General features: G+C 44.9%; 1 protein-coding gene across 2 annotated transcripts in view; it reads left to right on the top strand.

Annotated features, from left to right (window-relative positions):
• The window catches only part of Lrrk (Leucine-rich repeat kinase), an 89614-nt gene that overhangs the window by 28559 nt on the left and 45209 nt on the right, over positions 1–15846 (top strand). For both annotated transcript variants that reach the window (XM_084586940.1, XM_084586932.1), the window contains exons 11-16: positions 2134–2401; positions 3553–3677; positions 8805–9082; positions 10603–10873; positions 11640–11762; positions 14063–14312. In XM_084586940.1, the coding sequence (XP_084443066.1) occupies positions 2134–2401; positions 3553–3677; positions 8805–9082; positions 10603–10873; positions 11640–11762; positions 14063–14312 (1315 nt within the window). The remainder of the gene's footprint in view (positions 1–2133; positions 2402–3552; positions 3678–8804; positions 9083–10602; positions 10874–11639; positions 11763–14062; positions 14313–15846) is intronic.

The following is a 15846-nucleotide window of genomic DNA, read 5'->3' as shown; positions in this document are numbered from 1 at the left end:
AGCTCTGTGTTTCATCTATGAGATTACCTGTAAGAGAGGATATTGTAACATGGTTCTGGCAAATGTGCTTGAATGCAGACAGACTGTAGCGACAAAAATTTTCTTCGGCAACTGGTGCTTGACGATAGGAAAATTTAAAACAGCGCTAACACACACAACCACAAAAGATACACAAACGATGAGGCGTCGCTCGTGTATATCTTGTGGTTGTGTGTGTTGGCGCTGGTTCAAATTTTCCTATCGTCAAAATAAACCAACTCGCCCAAAAAGAAGTGTTAATGAACTGGTGCTTGTTGTATCGTGTTGTGGTTTCGGTTTTGAGACCGAAACTTACTCGCCTCAAGGGCGCGCTGTATTCGGCGCTAGTGTGTATTTAAGACGCCGCACACTGAAAGGAGCCCTCGCTCTATCTAACTCGGTCCGCGTGTGCATCCGTGTGTCTCTGAAGGCCGCCGTCCCGACATACTCCAATGTGCTCTGGCATGGCGTAAAGGCCAGGTGCAACAAAATATTTCTTTCCATAAAGGGAGCATTTACTACTAATATGTCAAGAGAGGGTGCTAAAAACAAAATATGGCATGTGTATTTGAAGTGAGTGTTTCGGAAATCGCTCGCAAAAACCGTCATTTTTCGAACAGAAACTGGAAAAATGGCACCCATCACAAGGAGCCGAAAAAGATGTAGAAAGGGCCACAGTCGGACCCTGGTGTACTGTAGTTGCGCCATTTTGGTGACTAACTGCTGCTTGTAGAAACCTCAGTGAGTGGGAATGTGTTGTAATAGTCAGGTATCATGAGACACGAATGCTGGTGTAATGAATTTGTCATTGTGAACAAACAAGGACCACAATTTGTTCAGCCCTATGTTTTCTGTTCTTCAGAAGTACATGCGACAAATGTATCCTCAGCGGCTACAAAAACTTCACCATTTTAACAAACCTAGGACATCCAACAAGCCGTGTTTTGGCTTCCAGTGCTCCACTGCACGCCGTTCGTAGGCCGTTCATCCACAATGCGTCAAGTTTGAGAACAGTTCTTGAGTGCCCATTCCCTACATTATGTCTGGTAAATTGCTCAACTTCGACATGCCACAAGGTGCACGCATTATCTGCTGCACAGCTTTTAAAATGCTTGTAACTACAAAACTACTTTCATAACAGGCTTAAAACTTCGGTACGATTAGTGTTAAGACTTTAACAGGCGTTGTAGCCAAAGTGAAATTTCGGTCCAACTCTGGAACATATAGACAACAAGCACAAATAAATCTTTGAAAACGTTCGTATGCATCATAGCCTGCATATGTTAGCACTTCACTGGGAAGAACCTAGTAGTTTCTGGCAGACACATGCAAGATCATTGAAAAATGTATTTGTGTCTATAGTTTCAATTTTCAGTCTTGTTAACTTTCTGATACTGGCCACTAGTACTGATGTTGGAAATAAACTTGTACTTTTCATTTGGCGGCACTTTCAGATTCCGTTTAGCTTCCTTTCTTTCTTTCTTTTTTTACATTTGAAAACTACTCTGTAGACGACTTTACTGTAGTGCCAATATACGGGAATTTTGTCCCTTATATGGCCTATTTATGCATGCATAGCAGGAAGCACTGCATGCATACCGCCATTTTTTTGTTGTTGTTGTTGTTGAAGCACCACCTTAGCAAAGAGATGATGTACTAACTTTACCCAAGTAGTCACTGTGCAATGGAAGTAGATGCTGATAATTATGCTACAAACAAAAAGCATTAATCAGCAAAAACTGAGATCAATTTTAGCCATAAAGCCTTGATTAAAGACAATGAGTTTTGCTTTTAAAGATATTGCGAACTGAAGTCAATTGCTGATACCTCGAGCTTAGAGAGAAGTGGAAATTTGTCTGAAATAGGGAGAGTTCCAATTGATGCACCCCTTTTTTTAATGCTCTTTATTATGTTAATGGTGCCAAAATATCAGCTCGGGTGAGGGGGTCCAGACCGAATTAGTTTGAACAATTGGAGCCCACTGTTTACTGGATAATGATGACTTGGGCTGCCTGAGAGCTCTTCGACAGATTGAAACCTTTCAGGCACGCTCTTTTGGCTGTTTTGGTAGTGATAGAATGTGTTATGAATAAACTCGGCCCTGTTATATTTCAGGTGCAGGAGACATATGCACCTGAAGGTCCCGGCTCGGGCTGCCCCTTGAGCAGCCTCAACCTGTCGCACAATGCCTTTGAGCGGGTGCCTCCCATGTTGGCTTGCCGGGCGCCTCACCTGGCTCGACTCAATCTCAGCTACAACGGTCTGGCTTCACCTGGTGAGCTGAGGCTGTACCCCGTAAGCCTGCGCCACCTGGACTTGTCCTCAAACCGGCTAGCAGCTTGGTGGGCACTGGCAACCGCTGACAGCACTTGCGCAGCCACCGGTAAGGGGGTTCTCTTTGCTTTGTGGCCTGTGTGTATAGAGGAAGGGGGTTGGACAGAGTATCTTAAGCAAGTATGTATATTAGCACTTTTTAGCTAATACAGCCTCAGCTTGGGCTAGTTAACAAGACGTTGCAGTTAAGCCCAGTTATGATGGCCCCACTTATAATGAATGCTCGCTTAGTGAAGATGGCTGGATGGTCATGATGAATGTTAACAGGCTATGGCATTGAATCTGTTGTGGAAAAAACATCTGTGGACATAGCACTTGGTTACAGCAAAATGGAGTTGGGCTGCGTGGCTGTGGTTCTCATCAGAAACGTGCATGAACTTTGAAACCATGACAGATTTCGCTTTTTGTGTGAAACCACGATAAAGATGCCGGGTACACCAATGTGAAGAAAAAGAGGGGGGGGCAAGCAGTTACTACACGTTTGGAATGCAAGGATCGGCAGCAGCCTTTTGTTATGCTGTCTGCACTGTTCGAAACACCGCACATTGGTGCCCTCAGCGCACGAAGGTGCAACCAGCACTAACTCTGGTCAGTGAGTATGTGCTGTGCGCACAGATGTGCCTGTGTTTACGATAACACTGGCTGACGTATAGAAAATAATTAAAAGCCATCTTTGGTACATGCTAGGCCAAAGCACTGAGGATAATAACTGGCATGTTCAATTCGATGCATGCACTGTTTATGTTACTTTGTTGGAGAAGCAGAAGTGGGGGGCAGCAACACGGAAACACAGTGAACAGTGTACATGAAAAACAGTGCGCACTTATTTGTTTATCATGGCTTCATGTCATTTGTAGCTGTAGTGCAATGACAACATCGTTTGGTGTCTCCTTTGCCAATGTGTGCAAAATTATCACGGGAAACCATGCACTAACTGATGAACAAACAACACAAATACTCGCATTACAAAACTTGAACTTAACACAGACTGAACTTCATTTTAGGCTGCGGGGGATAGTGCCAGCTGCAGCAGAGTGTCATGGGAGATGATGACACACTGTAGTGCAATGCGAGAGAAGTCACGTGACTGCTTTTGCTGTGTTTTTGCATTACGGAGTGTAGTGCAAAAGTTCGCAACTTTTCTTTTTTCTTTTTTTGCCTGAAAGGAAGCTCTAATTACGTCTGATGAATTTGGCGCAGGTGGCAACTGCCTACACCGCAGCCACTGGCGGCTGGAGAACCTGCGCACTCTCTTGCTGGCCAGCAATCAGCTGCCGGGGTTGCAGGGTCTTGTTGGCCAACAAGACAGCAGTGTCGACTCCAGGGTAGGTTGACCCACAGCATCTTGCAGTGCTTTTATAGTATTGTGTGGCTAGCTTCAGTGTCTTCAGTGGCTTCAGTGGGGATGACTGTCAGGTGTTTTTGGCTCGACAGCTTTGGTGTTTGACTGCTCATCCCAAGGTGTCGGGAATAAATTTGATCTACTGCAGTTTCATTTCAATTGAGGTCAAATGCAAAGACACTGGCATTCTGAGCAATGTCGGTGTGTATGTAGGAATCTGGGGTGGTTGAAATGAATCTGCAGTTCTTTACTACAGCATCACTCGTGGCTTACGTACAGCTTCGGGATGTTACTCCCCACATAGAGTACCATACTGTGCTTTTTTCACTTTGCAATGTCTTAACATGATTTGGGACCTAAAAGTTTAGACAATGTTGAGGTCGTGTGACGCTTACAAAATCTGTAATAAAATTCTGCTTTGTTGTTTTGATTTACTCCAACTTCTACTTCAACCTGCCCAACAGGCCAAATGGTAACAAATTACATTCAGTTCAGTCATTCAGTCGTGTCCGACTCTTCGTGACCCCATGGACCATATCACGCCACGCTTTCCGGTCTCTCACTGTCTTCCTAACATCACATAACTTCATCAGCAGCGCCTCGAGGATGCCATCTAACCATCGCGCTCACTGCCTACCCCTTCTCCGGCGACCCTCAACCTTTCCCAACATCAAATCTTTCTCCAGCGACTCCTCTCTTCTCATCAGATGACCAAAGTAGCTGAGAATTTAGAGTAACTTTAGAATTTGACCCTCCAATGAGCAGTCGGGGTTTATGGTTGACAATATCGACTGATTTGATCTTCTGGCTGTCCAAGGAACTCTCAAGAGTCTCCGCCAGCACCACAATTCAAACGCATCAATTCTTCGGTGGTCAGCCTTCTTCACAGTCCAACTCTCGCATCCATACATCACAACTGGAAAGACCATAGCATGAGTTATACGGATCTTGGTTGGCAGACTAATGTCTCTGCTCTTTACTAGGCGGTCAAGGCTAACCATGGCTCTCTTTCTCAGAAGCAGGCGGCTCTTTACTAGGCGGTCAAGGCTAACCATGGCTCTCTTTCCCAGAAGCAGGTGTCTACTAATTTCATGACTGCAGTCTCCTTCCGGGGTAATCTTGGAGCCCAAGAAGAGAAAATCTGTCACAGCTTCCACTTCTTGTGCCTTGATGCTCCAGGACTTGATAGGGCAAGACGCCATGATCTTTGTCTTTTTAATGTTCAGTTTAAGCCCAAACTTCTCACTCTCTTCTTGTACGCACATCAGAAGTCTCTTGAGTTCCACTTCACTTTCTGCCATTAAAGTGGTATCATTCGCATATCTAAGGTTGTTGATACGTTTTCCAGCAATCTTCACTCCATCTGAAGACTCGTCCAGACCGGCCTTCCTCATGATGCACTCTACTTATAGGTTAAATAGGCAGGGCGACAGTATGCAACCTTGTCTCACTCCTTTCTCAATCGGAAAGCAATCAGTAAGACCATGCCCAGTTCTGACTGTGGCCTCTTGCCCTTCATACAGGTTCCTGAGGAGACAGATGAGGTGAATTGGAACTCCCATCTCTTGGAGAGCTTGCCACAATCTGCTGTGATCTACGCAGTCAAACGCTTTCGCATAATCAATAAAGCAGAAGTAGATGGGTTTCTGGAACTCTCTTGCTTTTTCCATGATCCAGCGAAGGTTGGCAATCTGGTCTCTAGTTCCTCTGCCCTTGCAAAACCCAGCTTGCACGTCCGGAAGCTCCCGATCCACATACTGCTGCAGCCTACCTTGGAGGATTTTCAACATCACCTTGCTAGCATGCGAAATAAGCGCGATCGTGCTGTAGTTGGAACAATCTTTGGCACTGCCTTTCTTTGGAATGGGGATGTAAACTGACCTCCTCCAATCCTATGGCCACTGCAGGGTTGTCCAAATCTTCTGACATAATGTATACAGAATGTTAACAGCGTCATGGTTGAGGTTTTGAAGTAACTCAGCTGGAATGCCATCAATTCCGCTAGCTTTGTTCTTAGCAAGGCTGGCTAAGGCCCATTCAACTTCACTCTTCAGGATGCTCGGCTCGAGATCAGTAATCACAACCGTCTTATGTTGGGTTTGCACATCCGGGTCCTTCTTATACAGTTCTTCTGTGTATTCCTGCCACCTCTTCTTTATCTCTGAGGCTTCAGTGAGGTCCTTGCCTCGTTTGTCCTTTATCACGCCCAGCTTAGCACAGAAGCTTCCTTTGATATCTTTGATTGTCTTATACCTGTGTATAAGACTTTTGTCCTCAACTGCTTGGCACTGTATGTTCAGGAAGGCATTCTTATCTCTCCTTGCTATTTTCTGGAAATCTGCATTGAGAACCTTGTACCTTTCTCTTTTCTCCATAACATTTGCCATCCTCCTTTCCTCAGCTATTTGCAAAGCCTCTTCAGATAACCAGTTTTCTTTCTTGAATTTCTTTTGCTCTGGAATTACATTACATGGCCTCAAAATTGTTTCAACTCGTCTGTGATGTCTTAAACACTGCTCGGCTGTTCAAACTGGAACTGAAACAACATGAGAGAAAAAATTCAGTTATAAATTTTTTGCAATTCGTTGACTGTAGTATATTTTTACTACGCAAATCTTACGGGGTTTTGAACAATATTCACACATTCATAATTTTTATTGTCCAGAATGAATCAAACCTATATAAAAAGCATGAAAAAAAATTGCAAATGTTTAAAATGGCTAAACCTAGTATAACATGCGAGAGCACTAGTTTGATGTAGTTTATCTCGGTAGATGGTAGATGTAATTAACATTTTCGCTGTCTTCTCACCATTGCCTGCCAGATGTAAAATGCATTCGTGCAGGCTAGGTTGCAACCAATGAGATTTATTTACGACTGTACAGCCACTGCTGGGTTGGTTTGTGGGGTTTAACGTCCCAGAGTGACTCAGGCCATGAGAGGCACCGTAGTGGAGGGCTCCGAAAATTTCGACCACCTTGTGTTCTTTAACGTGCACTGACATCGCACAGCACATGGGCGTCTAGCTTTTCGCCTTCATCGAAAAATGGCCGCTGTGTCCGGAATTCAGTCCCGCATTCTTGGGCACTGTAGTCTAGCATCCGTACCACTGCACCGTCCCGCTGGGGTTGTGCAGCCACTGCTCATGACTTGCGATGTTTACTGTGTTAACTGATGATCACGACGTTGGCAACATTTGGGCTGCACACCGCCGCTCTCTCACGGTTTAGGGGATGTGCATGCATGTGCTCCATCACTTGGCTTCACCACTTCGACGGTAATTGTGGTGTCAGCGATGAACCAGTTCAGAGCTTTGTGCTCAAGGATGTGGTTGTGGCTCACGATTTCGTATCGCCTGGTGTGTAGCACCGAAGAGCATTTGGAACTTCTGAAATTCTGTCCTTTGTACTATATGGAAATTTGTATCAACCCCAATCGTGTCATCGAGATTCTGCTGCAATTCTATGCGGTGATCCGGGCTCATTGATTCTTGCATCATTTGAAACAGTGACCCTGTGATTCGAATTTAGTATTCCTACTACCTCAAGAGAAGAACATTTTTTTCTCGGCCCCATGATTCAAACTCGAGACCTCGGGACTGAAAAAAAGACTTCAGGATCATCATTTGCAAGGGAATGGTAGTGTAGTCTAGCCTCTGGGTTCCTGATAAAAGAAACACTTTCTTGACTCACACCAGCCTGCATGTAGAAATACCTGGTGTAGAAATGCATGGCAATACCTGTACAGTTAAACCTGGTTATAACGAAATTGTAAAATGTCCGCAATTTTATGTTACATCCAGGTTTTCGTTATATCCAGTTTTCGCGTGAAGACCCAAAAGAACAATGCAGAGCGGTAACCAGATTAAGAATTCATTACAAGGGAAACTACCTTGAAAGTGTGTACAGTAAATCGGAATTATTCGAACTTATAGAAGCGGTGAAATGTTTCGCGATCGTGCTGAGAGAGAGCGCAGCGCAACTGCGGCGGCCTTGCGGCGCAGATGCCTCCACCAAGCGAGAAAGCGCGTTTGTCTTCACGCCTTTTTCCGCTCGCCCACCACTGTTGCCCTAGGAAAGAAACTGACTCTGCCTCGCGTCGCCAGCGCGCTCCGCTGTTCCCGCTACCGACGCACGTTAGCCCGCGAACAACCCCCGTGGCAGCGATGAACGCGCACTGCTCGTCCAGAGTCTTTTTTCTTTGTTCTGTTATTTTTCGCTGATTTTAAGCATGAACTGCCATAGTGTCACGTTCCGAAAGCGAAAACAGCGGAGACTGCTGCATTTTCCACGTAGATGCGCCGTTGGCGCCAAAATGCGGCACGCTGTATCAAGTGCAGTCGGTCATTGCTATCGCAGCCGTTCCTCTCACGTCAGTTCGTGTTTTATCATCCTGAAACTTGCGGGGTTCTGCCAAATTTTCAATAATTTAGCACTAGCTAAGAGACTGTCGGCGCCGCGAGTTTGTTACATCAAGGTCAACTGCTGCGACATGTTCGTTACATGGAGTTTCGAAATACACGCACTTCAATGGGGGCGATGTTGGGGAATTTAAAAATTTATTACATTGAGGTTCGTTAGATCGAAGTTTAACTGTATTTCATTTTTTTTACCTTTTCTAGCCTGTAACTCTGTAGCTGTGTTTTCAGTGAATGTCTTTATCATTATAACGTGGTAATTTATCAGTAATGGCCCGTTTCAACAAGCTGCTACAAATTTTAACACAACAGGTGGTCAATAAGCAAACCTTAAGCTTCCTGAGATATGCACAGGGTCGTGGTTGCTGTCATTTGGTGTGGCATGCCTTTGCGTGAGGGTGGATTCTCTGTGATGTAAGCAGTAACTAAACGTCGAGCAAATAGCTCTCTGGTTTAAATAGCTAACAGCATTTTTTACATTTATGAACGCTAGCAAGGGACGGTTTCGGTATTCCTAACAGTTTTCTCACTGTGCTTGCAGGAAGAAAATCTTTACAATGTGCAAGTAAAGCATGCCTTAAGTTTGCTCATTTATATTCAAATGTGATTTTGTTCGCATTTAATTCTACAGCCATAGAATGGTTTTGGGAATGAGCAGATAGCTGAGCTGTCAGTATCCAATACGCCATGCAGGAGGTTCCGCTGTTTCCAAACCTGTCTATGCTGGATGTGAGCAACAACCAGTTGAGTGACGTGCCTGCATCCCTCTCGGAGCTCAGCTCTCTGTCGGTGCTCAACCTGAGTGGAAATCCAGGCATCATGGAGCTGCCGCCTCAGCTCGGCCTTTTGTCCAAGCTGTGGAACCTGAACCTGCGTGGTTGCAACCTACATGAGCCACTGGCCTCCATGGTGCGCTCAAACCGCTATCGCACCACTGACTTGGTGGGCTATCTCAAGTCCATCCTTCAGGAGTGAGTGCCGGCTTCCCTTCTTCCGTACCATTGATGAGAGTGCAGCATCCCCAATTGGATATCAGTTATTATCGGTGGTTTTTTTAGTGTTCCGTGTGGGTACGTGTTCGGATAATGTCGCTTCAAATTTTTATGACGATGAATGTAACTGGCAAAAAACCCCAGAATTGCAGCTTTGACCTCAGAGTCTACACAGAAAGGGGTTAGGTAGGTGGAGTGCAGAGAGTGTGAGTGGGAGAGGAAGAAGGGGGATAGTGATAGTTGGGATACTAAAAAAGTAGAGAGTTTTAGTTTACCGTGAGCTACGATCCGCTACCGTGATCCGCCACCGCCCATTCCACTGCACATGCCCAGATCCCCCTGACGCTGATAGATGGCGCCACATACTGGATGTCGGCACATAGACCTGCCGCGTCAGGACCAATCAGCTTACACGCCCCACCAACGAGCAGTAGAGGGTCACGGTGGCTGATCGCGGATTACGGTAAACTGAAACTCTCAAGTATGACAAAGCAGGGTATAGATAGAGCACCCCTGCATGGCGGGGCTCAAGCAAGAGGGAAGCACTGCCGGGCAAAGGCGGTGCAAAGGGTGAGAACTTGCAGCCTGGTGGGGAAGGGCACTGCGTTGGCCATGTAATGCGGTAAATGAGATGGGAGTCGTTAGTGTAGCAATTGTCTATGTTTTTGCAGTATAGAGCATAGCGTAAATGTTTGCCACCTTTTTTTATTTTTAATTTGGTTAAGTTCTGTTGTGCATGTTGCATCTGAATATAAGGAATTTGTGTCGTTATAAGCTTAAAGTTTTTATTTTGTTGATTGTATTTGTTAATAAGATGCACCTCACAGTATTACAGAAAAACTTTGTGCTGCGGTGCAGGGTGCATTGCACTCTAACCGAACTAAATGATGTCCAATTACCTGACGAACGCCGACACCTGAAGTTTTCCTTGAAGTAAGGCTCATGATAGCATTTATTCATGCATGTAAGAACACAAAATTTCGTTATTTCATTTTTCCACTGAAGCAGTCTAGCAGATATGGTAGCACGGCATGATTTCCAAAATAAATTTGGTCGAAGTAATGAGATTTTCATGTGAATAAATAAGCAAATAGATATTGCCATAGCATTCCTTTTGCTGGCTCAAGGGATGGGGCTGGTCATTGTAATGGCTTTTGCGATGACTTCTGTTGGATATGGGCAGTTTCTGTAGCATTTCTTTGTTTCTGTTTACTTGAAATGAATTCTGTGTGTGGGTGGCTTGTGCTTGAACTTATTAAAAAAGGCCCAGAATGTATGGTGTGCTTGCTAGGTCCAGTTTGGTAATAAAGGCTACGAGCGGAAAGGGCGACTGGCGGCACAAGGAGTCACATTGGCATTGTCGAGAGGAATTGGACAATACTTGTGTGGTTCAATGGACATTGAACAATATGCTTAGTCGACTTGTTCTGTGCCTTAGATATTTGATTTGTGAATTCAATATTCATGACTGAAGTGTCCCATATATATCGAACATGCAGTGCACGGCCGTATGCTCGGATGAAGCTGATGATAGTGGGTGTGCAAGGTATTGGCAAGACATCGCTGCTGGAACAACTGCGACAGGAAGGCACTGGCTCCTACCGTAAGAGGCCTCCCGAGCATTGGGGCAAGCGTGTGGGCCATCGGAGCCTCGGTCTGAAGACACCCCGAGGGGTGATGCTGTCCACAGTGGGTGTTGATCTGTGTGACTGGCAGCTCAAGGGAAGACACGGTCCAGTCACGTTTCGCACCTGGGATTTCGGTGGCCAAGTAGGTTGTGACTTGTGTGCAAGACTTCAAAAGCACTCTGATGTTTTGTAGCCACAGCTATTGCTGGTGCCAATCCCCTGATCTGTTGGCGTAGACATTTGCAAAGAGATGGGTAAGGGAATGGGAAAGGAGGAAGGAGGAGAGGTATGACATAATGCAGCAAACTGTAAACATTTGTCAGTTATTTTTTTTTTCTTTATAGCTGCCCATTCATCCTGAGGGCACTCTAAAAACTGTATTATGAAATAATAGGAAAACTGAGCACAGCTTTTTTTTTTTTCTTGCATCATAGCTTTTATTGATTGTTTTTTTTTTTATTATTATTATTTTATAGTAGGAGTCTTGATAGTCGAAACTGCAAATAAGGCCTCCCTTACATGATAAAGAAAGCTTAACGGGATAAAGAAAAGGAGACACAGTACAGGCACTCCATAGATTCATAGGATAAATGGTTGTCTCTAGAGGAGAAAGCCAAGTTCACCTTAACAGTACAAAGAAGTGGACGTTACAGAATGAGTGCTATTGGCAAAATGAAGAAAGGGATGCAAATACCTATGTATTACAATTTGCTGTAGTTAAGTACTGTCAAATTAGGATGATGAAGAAAGCCACTGACTGAGGTAACTGTGGAATAATTGCAATTTTTATTTTATATCATGCATTTGAGTTTGATGACTAACATTAGCCATATTGTGTGGTGGCTGCTCGGACGTTATCTAGGAAGATGTGGAAGAGAAGCTGAGGACAGTCACTGTGGCTGTTGCAGAGGGAATACTATGCCACACACCAGTACTTTCTGTCCAAGCGGTCCCTGTACTTGGTGGTGTGGCGAATAACAGATGGCGAGCGAGGTGTCCAGGGCATCCACCAGTGGCTGATCAACATCCAGGCAAGTAGTCTTCATTTGAAGCTTTGCAGTATCCAGAGAGTAGCCTCAGAGCCTGCTGTGTTTGATGCTGTATTCCAGTAAAAGGCTGCTGCAACAGAAGCTACAATTTGAAAGCGTGGCTTTCAAATTGAAATTTTGACCACCTGGGGTTTTTTTAGTGCGCACTGACATTGCACAGCACTCCAGTACCTTGCTTTTCAACTCCATCGAAAAAAGGCTGTCGGAGGCTGTCGGTTGAACTTTCACATGCTGACATGGAAGGCAGGTTCATGCCCAGCGACTGACATTGCCATTCATGCTCGGCCAAAGGAAGCGCGGTGTAACCAGCTTCTGTGTGGCATGAATACCAGGGTGGCTCATATGGTGCAATTTGTCAAATATGGCACGATGGAAAGCCAAAGGTACGTAGGGACGCGGAATACCAGTGATGTCTCGCACATAATCAACATGGAGGAAAACGGCAGCGGACATTCAGCGAAGGACAGGGACGTGGATGAGGAACTGTGGGTCGCAGCTGTGGGTCGTTGCGCTGTGCGGCTGCTAACTCCTCCATGTCCACTGGTGAGTCGGACGTCATGGCACCGCCACGGGAAAGTGCATCAGCAGCAACATTTTCCGGTCCGTGGACGTGACGGAGATTCACTGTAAACTCTGAGATAAAGGACAGTTGGCGAATATCGCGTTCAGTGTAGGTGCTGTAATTCCGTTGGAAGGCAAACGTCAAGGGCTTTCAGAAGGGCTTATGGTGACGACGTGAAATTTCCGATCCTCCAGGAAGTGGCGGAAATGCTTGATGGCGAGGAGTGCTCGACCGAAGGTGCTGTATTTAGCCTCTGGTGGCTTTAACTTTTGTGAGAAAAAAACTGAGAGGCTGCCAGCTAGAGACATGCTGCTCAAGTACTGCGCCGACTGCAATGCTAGATGCATCATCGACAAGACAGAGGGGAGCGCCAGGAACAGGATGTTGGCTTGTACTGATAGGGTACCGCGTCCTAATCACGGAGACCACGTTCAACGAAAACAGAGCTGCTGAAGGTCTGAAAAGGCCATAAAACGAAATGCAGGTGGTGGTGCCGTTACTGGCTCACATTGCAAGTAAAATTCGCACATTGACACCGACTTTTGCAATTTGCAATTTTGCATGCAATTTGGAATGATGGCAACTCGTCTTTTCCAGTAAGGACATCTGTTCATCTGTTGGTTGTTGACAGTGGACAAACATCAGCATAGTCGGATCTAGGGAGTGGCTTAATGGAGTTGTCCTCAGCAGGGCAACTCTGTCCAATTTTCGTACTTGGTAGTAACCAATTGTTTGGCTCTTTGTGGCTGAGAAACGAAAGAACTTTGTATAGAACTTTTATTATTTAAGCTCATTGCTTAATTAAAACTTGTGAATGGTGGTGTGGCAACCTAGCCTCAAAGCTCTGCAGTCCAGCTGACGGGAAATTTCAAGGTCGTTACAGTTTGCTTGTGAAAGCAGCTGGCAGTGGAGATACCTGTATTTCACTTCTTTGCCTCTTCTGGCACACACAAGATGCATTTTCAATGCATATGGGCATATAGTCTCTTTGTCATTATATAGCATGTTAATCTAATGATACAGGCTAACTTCAGTTTGTCTTCGGTGCCCTTTTAATTTCCTGTGTGCAGTCCCTAAGTTTTAATATCAATAGGAGGCCATTATTCTAATTGCTCATTTGGGTCCTGTCCTGTTGCTGAAAAAGACGTAGGAAAGCTAACGACAAAAAAAAAAAATCTTGATTAGGACAGCCTAATAGAACTTTGCAATAAACTACCATATTGTTCATTAAACTGTCATGAGCACTTTATGCTAGCGCAATCGAAGCAGCAGTGAAATTGGTTTTTGACAGTCCAGAGAGGACAAGTTCTTCGCCGAATGCAAGTGTGTATAGCATATGCAAGTGGAATGACACTGCATTGTTGATAGCCCCATTTGCAGCTGCAGTACAGGCTTTGAGGGCAATCACCTCGTGGATTTGATGCTTAAGGATATACTAGACCATTTCACGACCCTCTTAGAAACCTGTTTGACTGGTCTGCTAAGGGGGGCAGTCGTCAACTCTTGCCTGTGCTACGAGAGCAGCCCAGCACCCCTTTGTAAAATAGTGTATAAGCTTTACATGCTTTTTGCTTGCCCGATCACCTCTCTCATGTCGTCGCTCTGAAAGCCAGGCTGAACCAGCGAGCTCCGATAGGAGAACTGTTGCTGGAATGAAACTGCGCGTGCGAAAGTGAGCCAGCAAGTGCTTATGCAGCAACTCGCGCGTACCGCATGGCAGGCCCGTGCTCCCAATGCCCCTGTGCTGGTCGTGGGCACTCACCAGGACCTGGTGAAAGAGTGCCTGCCCGATGGCTACGCGGAGGAGCTGCAGTCACTGATCCGCAGCCGCTTCCTGGGCGTGGTGGACGCGGACAAGTGCGGCCTCCCACGTGTGCTCGACTCGGTGGAGGTCAGCTGCCGCACGCACCACAACATCCGACACCTCTGCCAGCTCATCTACGACGTGGCCTTCGACATGCGTTGCCCAGGTGGGTCCCTGAGCTTCCTAACATAACGGTGACGAAACTTAGTTGACGCAAACCCGGTTTAAAAAGTAACACTGATAAGAGGCTGAGTGCAAATACTGAGACTGTATGATTATAGCAAGCTACTTTTTAATGGGAAAGAATCCAAAACAAAATATTTTCTATGCAAGCGGAAAATTAAGTTGATCATGGTGAAAAAGAATATCAGCCGCATGCACAAAGACAGTACCGTACAGGCAGGGAAAATGCAGTGCCAAGATGGTGCGAAAACTTTTTTTTCTTTTTTTCCCCCAGAATATGTTGTTCACTTTCTTCTTGTACTGGGATTAACAATCTGCTAAGACCTCTGCGGTAAATTAAGATTATTTCACAAGCCACTGGTGCTTAATAAGAACTGGAACAACAAAAGATATCGAGCACTGAAGAGCAACTCCTTTTGTCTAGCATATGACGATGAGAGCTAGTCGTAACAAACAGCTTGCAAGTTTGTGTTGTGCTGGTGTATATTTCATGAAAGCTCTTCCTGTTGATGGTGCGAAAGCTATGCAGCCAAAACATGCCCTCTTTTCCTACTTAGTAGATGTAGTCATTGTTTGCAGTTATTACATTCTTTGGAAGGCAATATGTTGTCAGACTTCGTTATTTTAATCAAATTTCTTATACAACTGCCTACTTTCAACATGGAAAGTCAAGGAAAAAAAAACAGTTCTAATGCGACAGCGTTAAGGCTCCTAAAGCTCTACGCACTGCCAATGCCATTGGTGTGCAGAAAAAAAATCAGGATTGGTATCGAAAGATAGATACTTTAAAAAAGAAAAGCTTGTAACTTTTCAATTTAGTAACAGGTATTGAAGACACCAAATTTTATTTGTGTGTGCTATGGAATGATGTGCAAAGCATTACAAAACATGAATGGCATGAAACAGTGTTAAATAATCTATAATTGAATTTTTTTCTTTCATAGGGTCTTGGTTTCAACTGCCGAATGACGGTTGTGGCATCACAGATGATGACGTAAGGTATTCAGAAACTGCAGTATGGTCAATGCTTTGTTCATTTTAATTTGCACCAACTCTTGTACAAGCATCCTCATGAGATGGAATCACAAAAAACGAATAAGCAGTGATTGTATCGCAGCTCTTTTATGACTCACGCGACATCAGTTCGTCTGTGATGCCACAGGTATCGTTTTGAAACCGAAATCGAAACTGTTTGAGAAAAAATCCATTTATATTATTTAGCTGCATAGATGGATTCCACGTCTTGACTTATGTACATTATTGTCTTGCTCACTCTTCCAAAAGTAAAAACACACCGCCAAAATTCTGGTGTGTCTGCTTTCGGCTATGCTTTAAAAGACTTCAATGACTTTGGTGCACAATCTTTGCGCACATTTTTTTGCGGCAACTTGTTGTTTTAAGGCACATTTACCTGGGTAGGGCGGGTCATTATGTCATGATTTGTATGGCATAGTAGGTACCTCCTTTGTCAAAAGTGATCGAGCAGCCCTGCCGGATGGCGGAGCAGGCACTGGGCT

This window comes from Amblyomma maculatum, chromosome 1 (genome assembly GCF_055883805.1).
Source record: "Amblyomma maculatum isolate TAMU_Amacu chromosome 1, ASM5588380v1, whole genome shotgun sequence".
Lineage (NCBI taxonomy): Eukaryota > Metazoa > Arthropoda > Arachnida > Ixodida > Ixodidae > Amblyomma > Amblyomma maculatum.
This window is presented reverse-complemented; position numbering and strand designations above follow the sequence as displayed.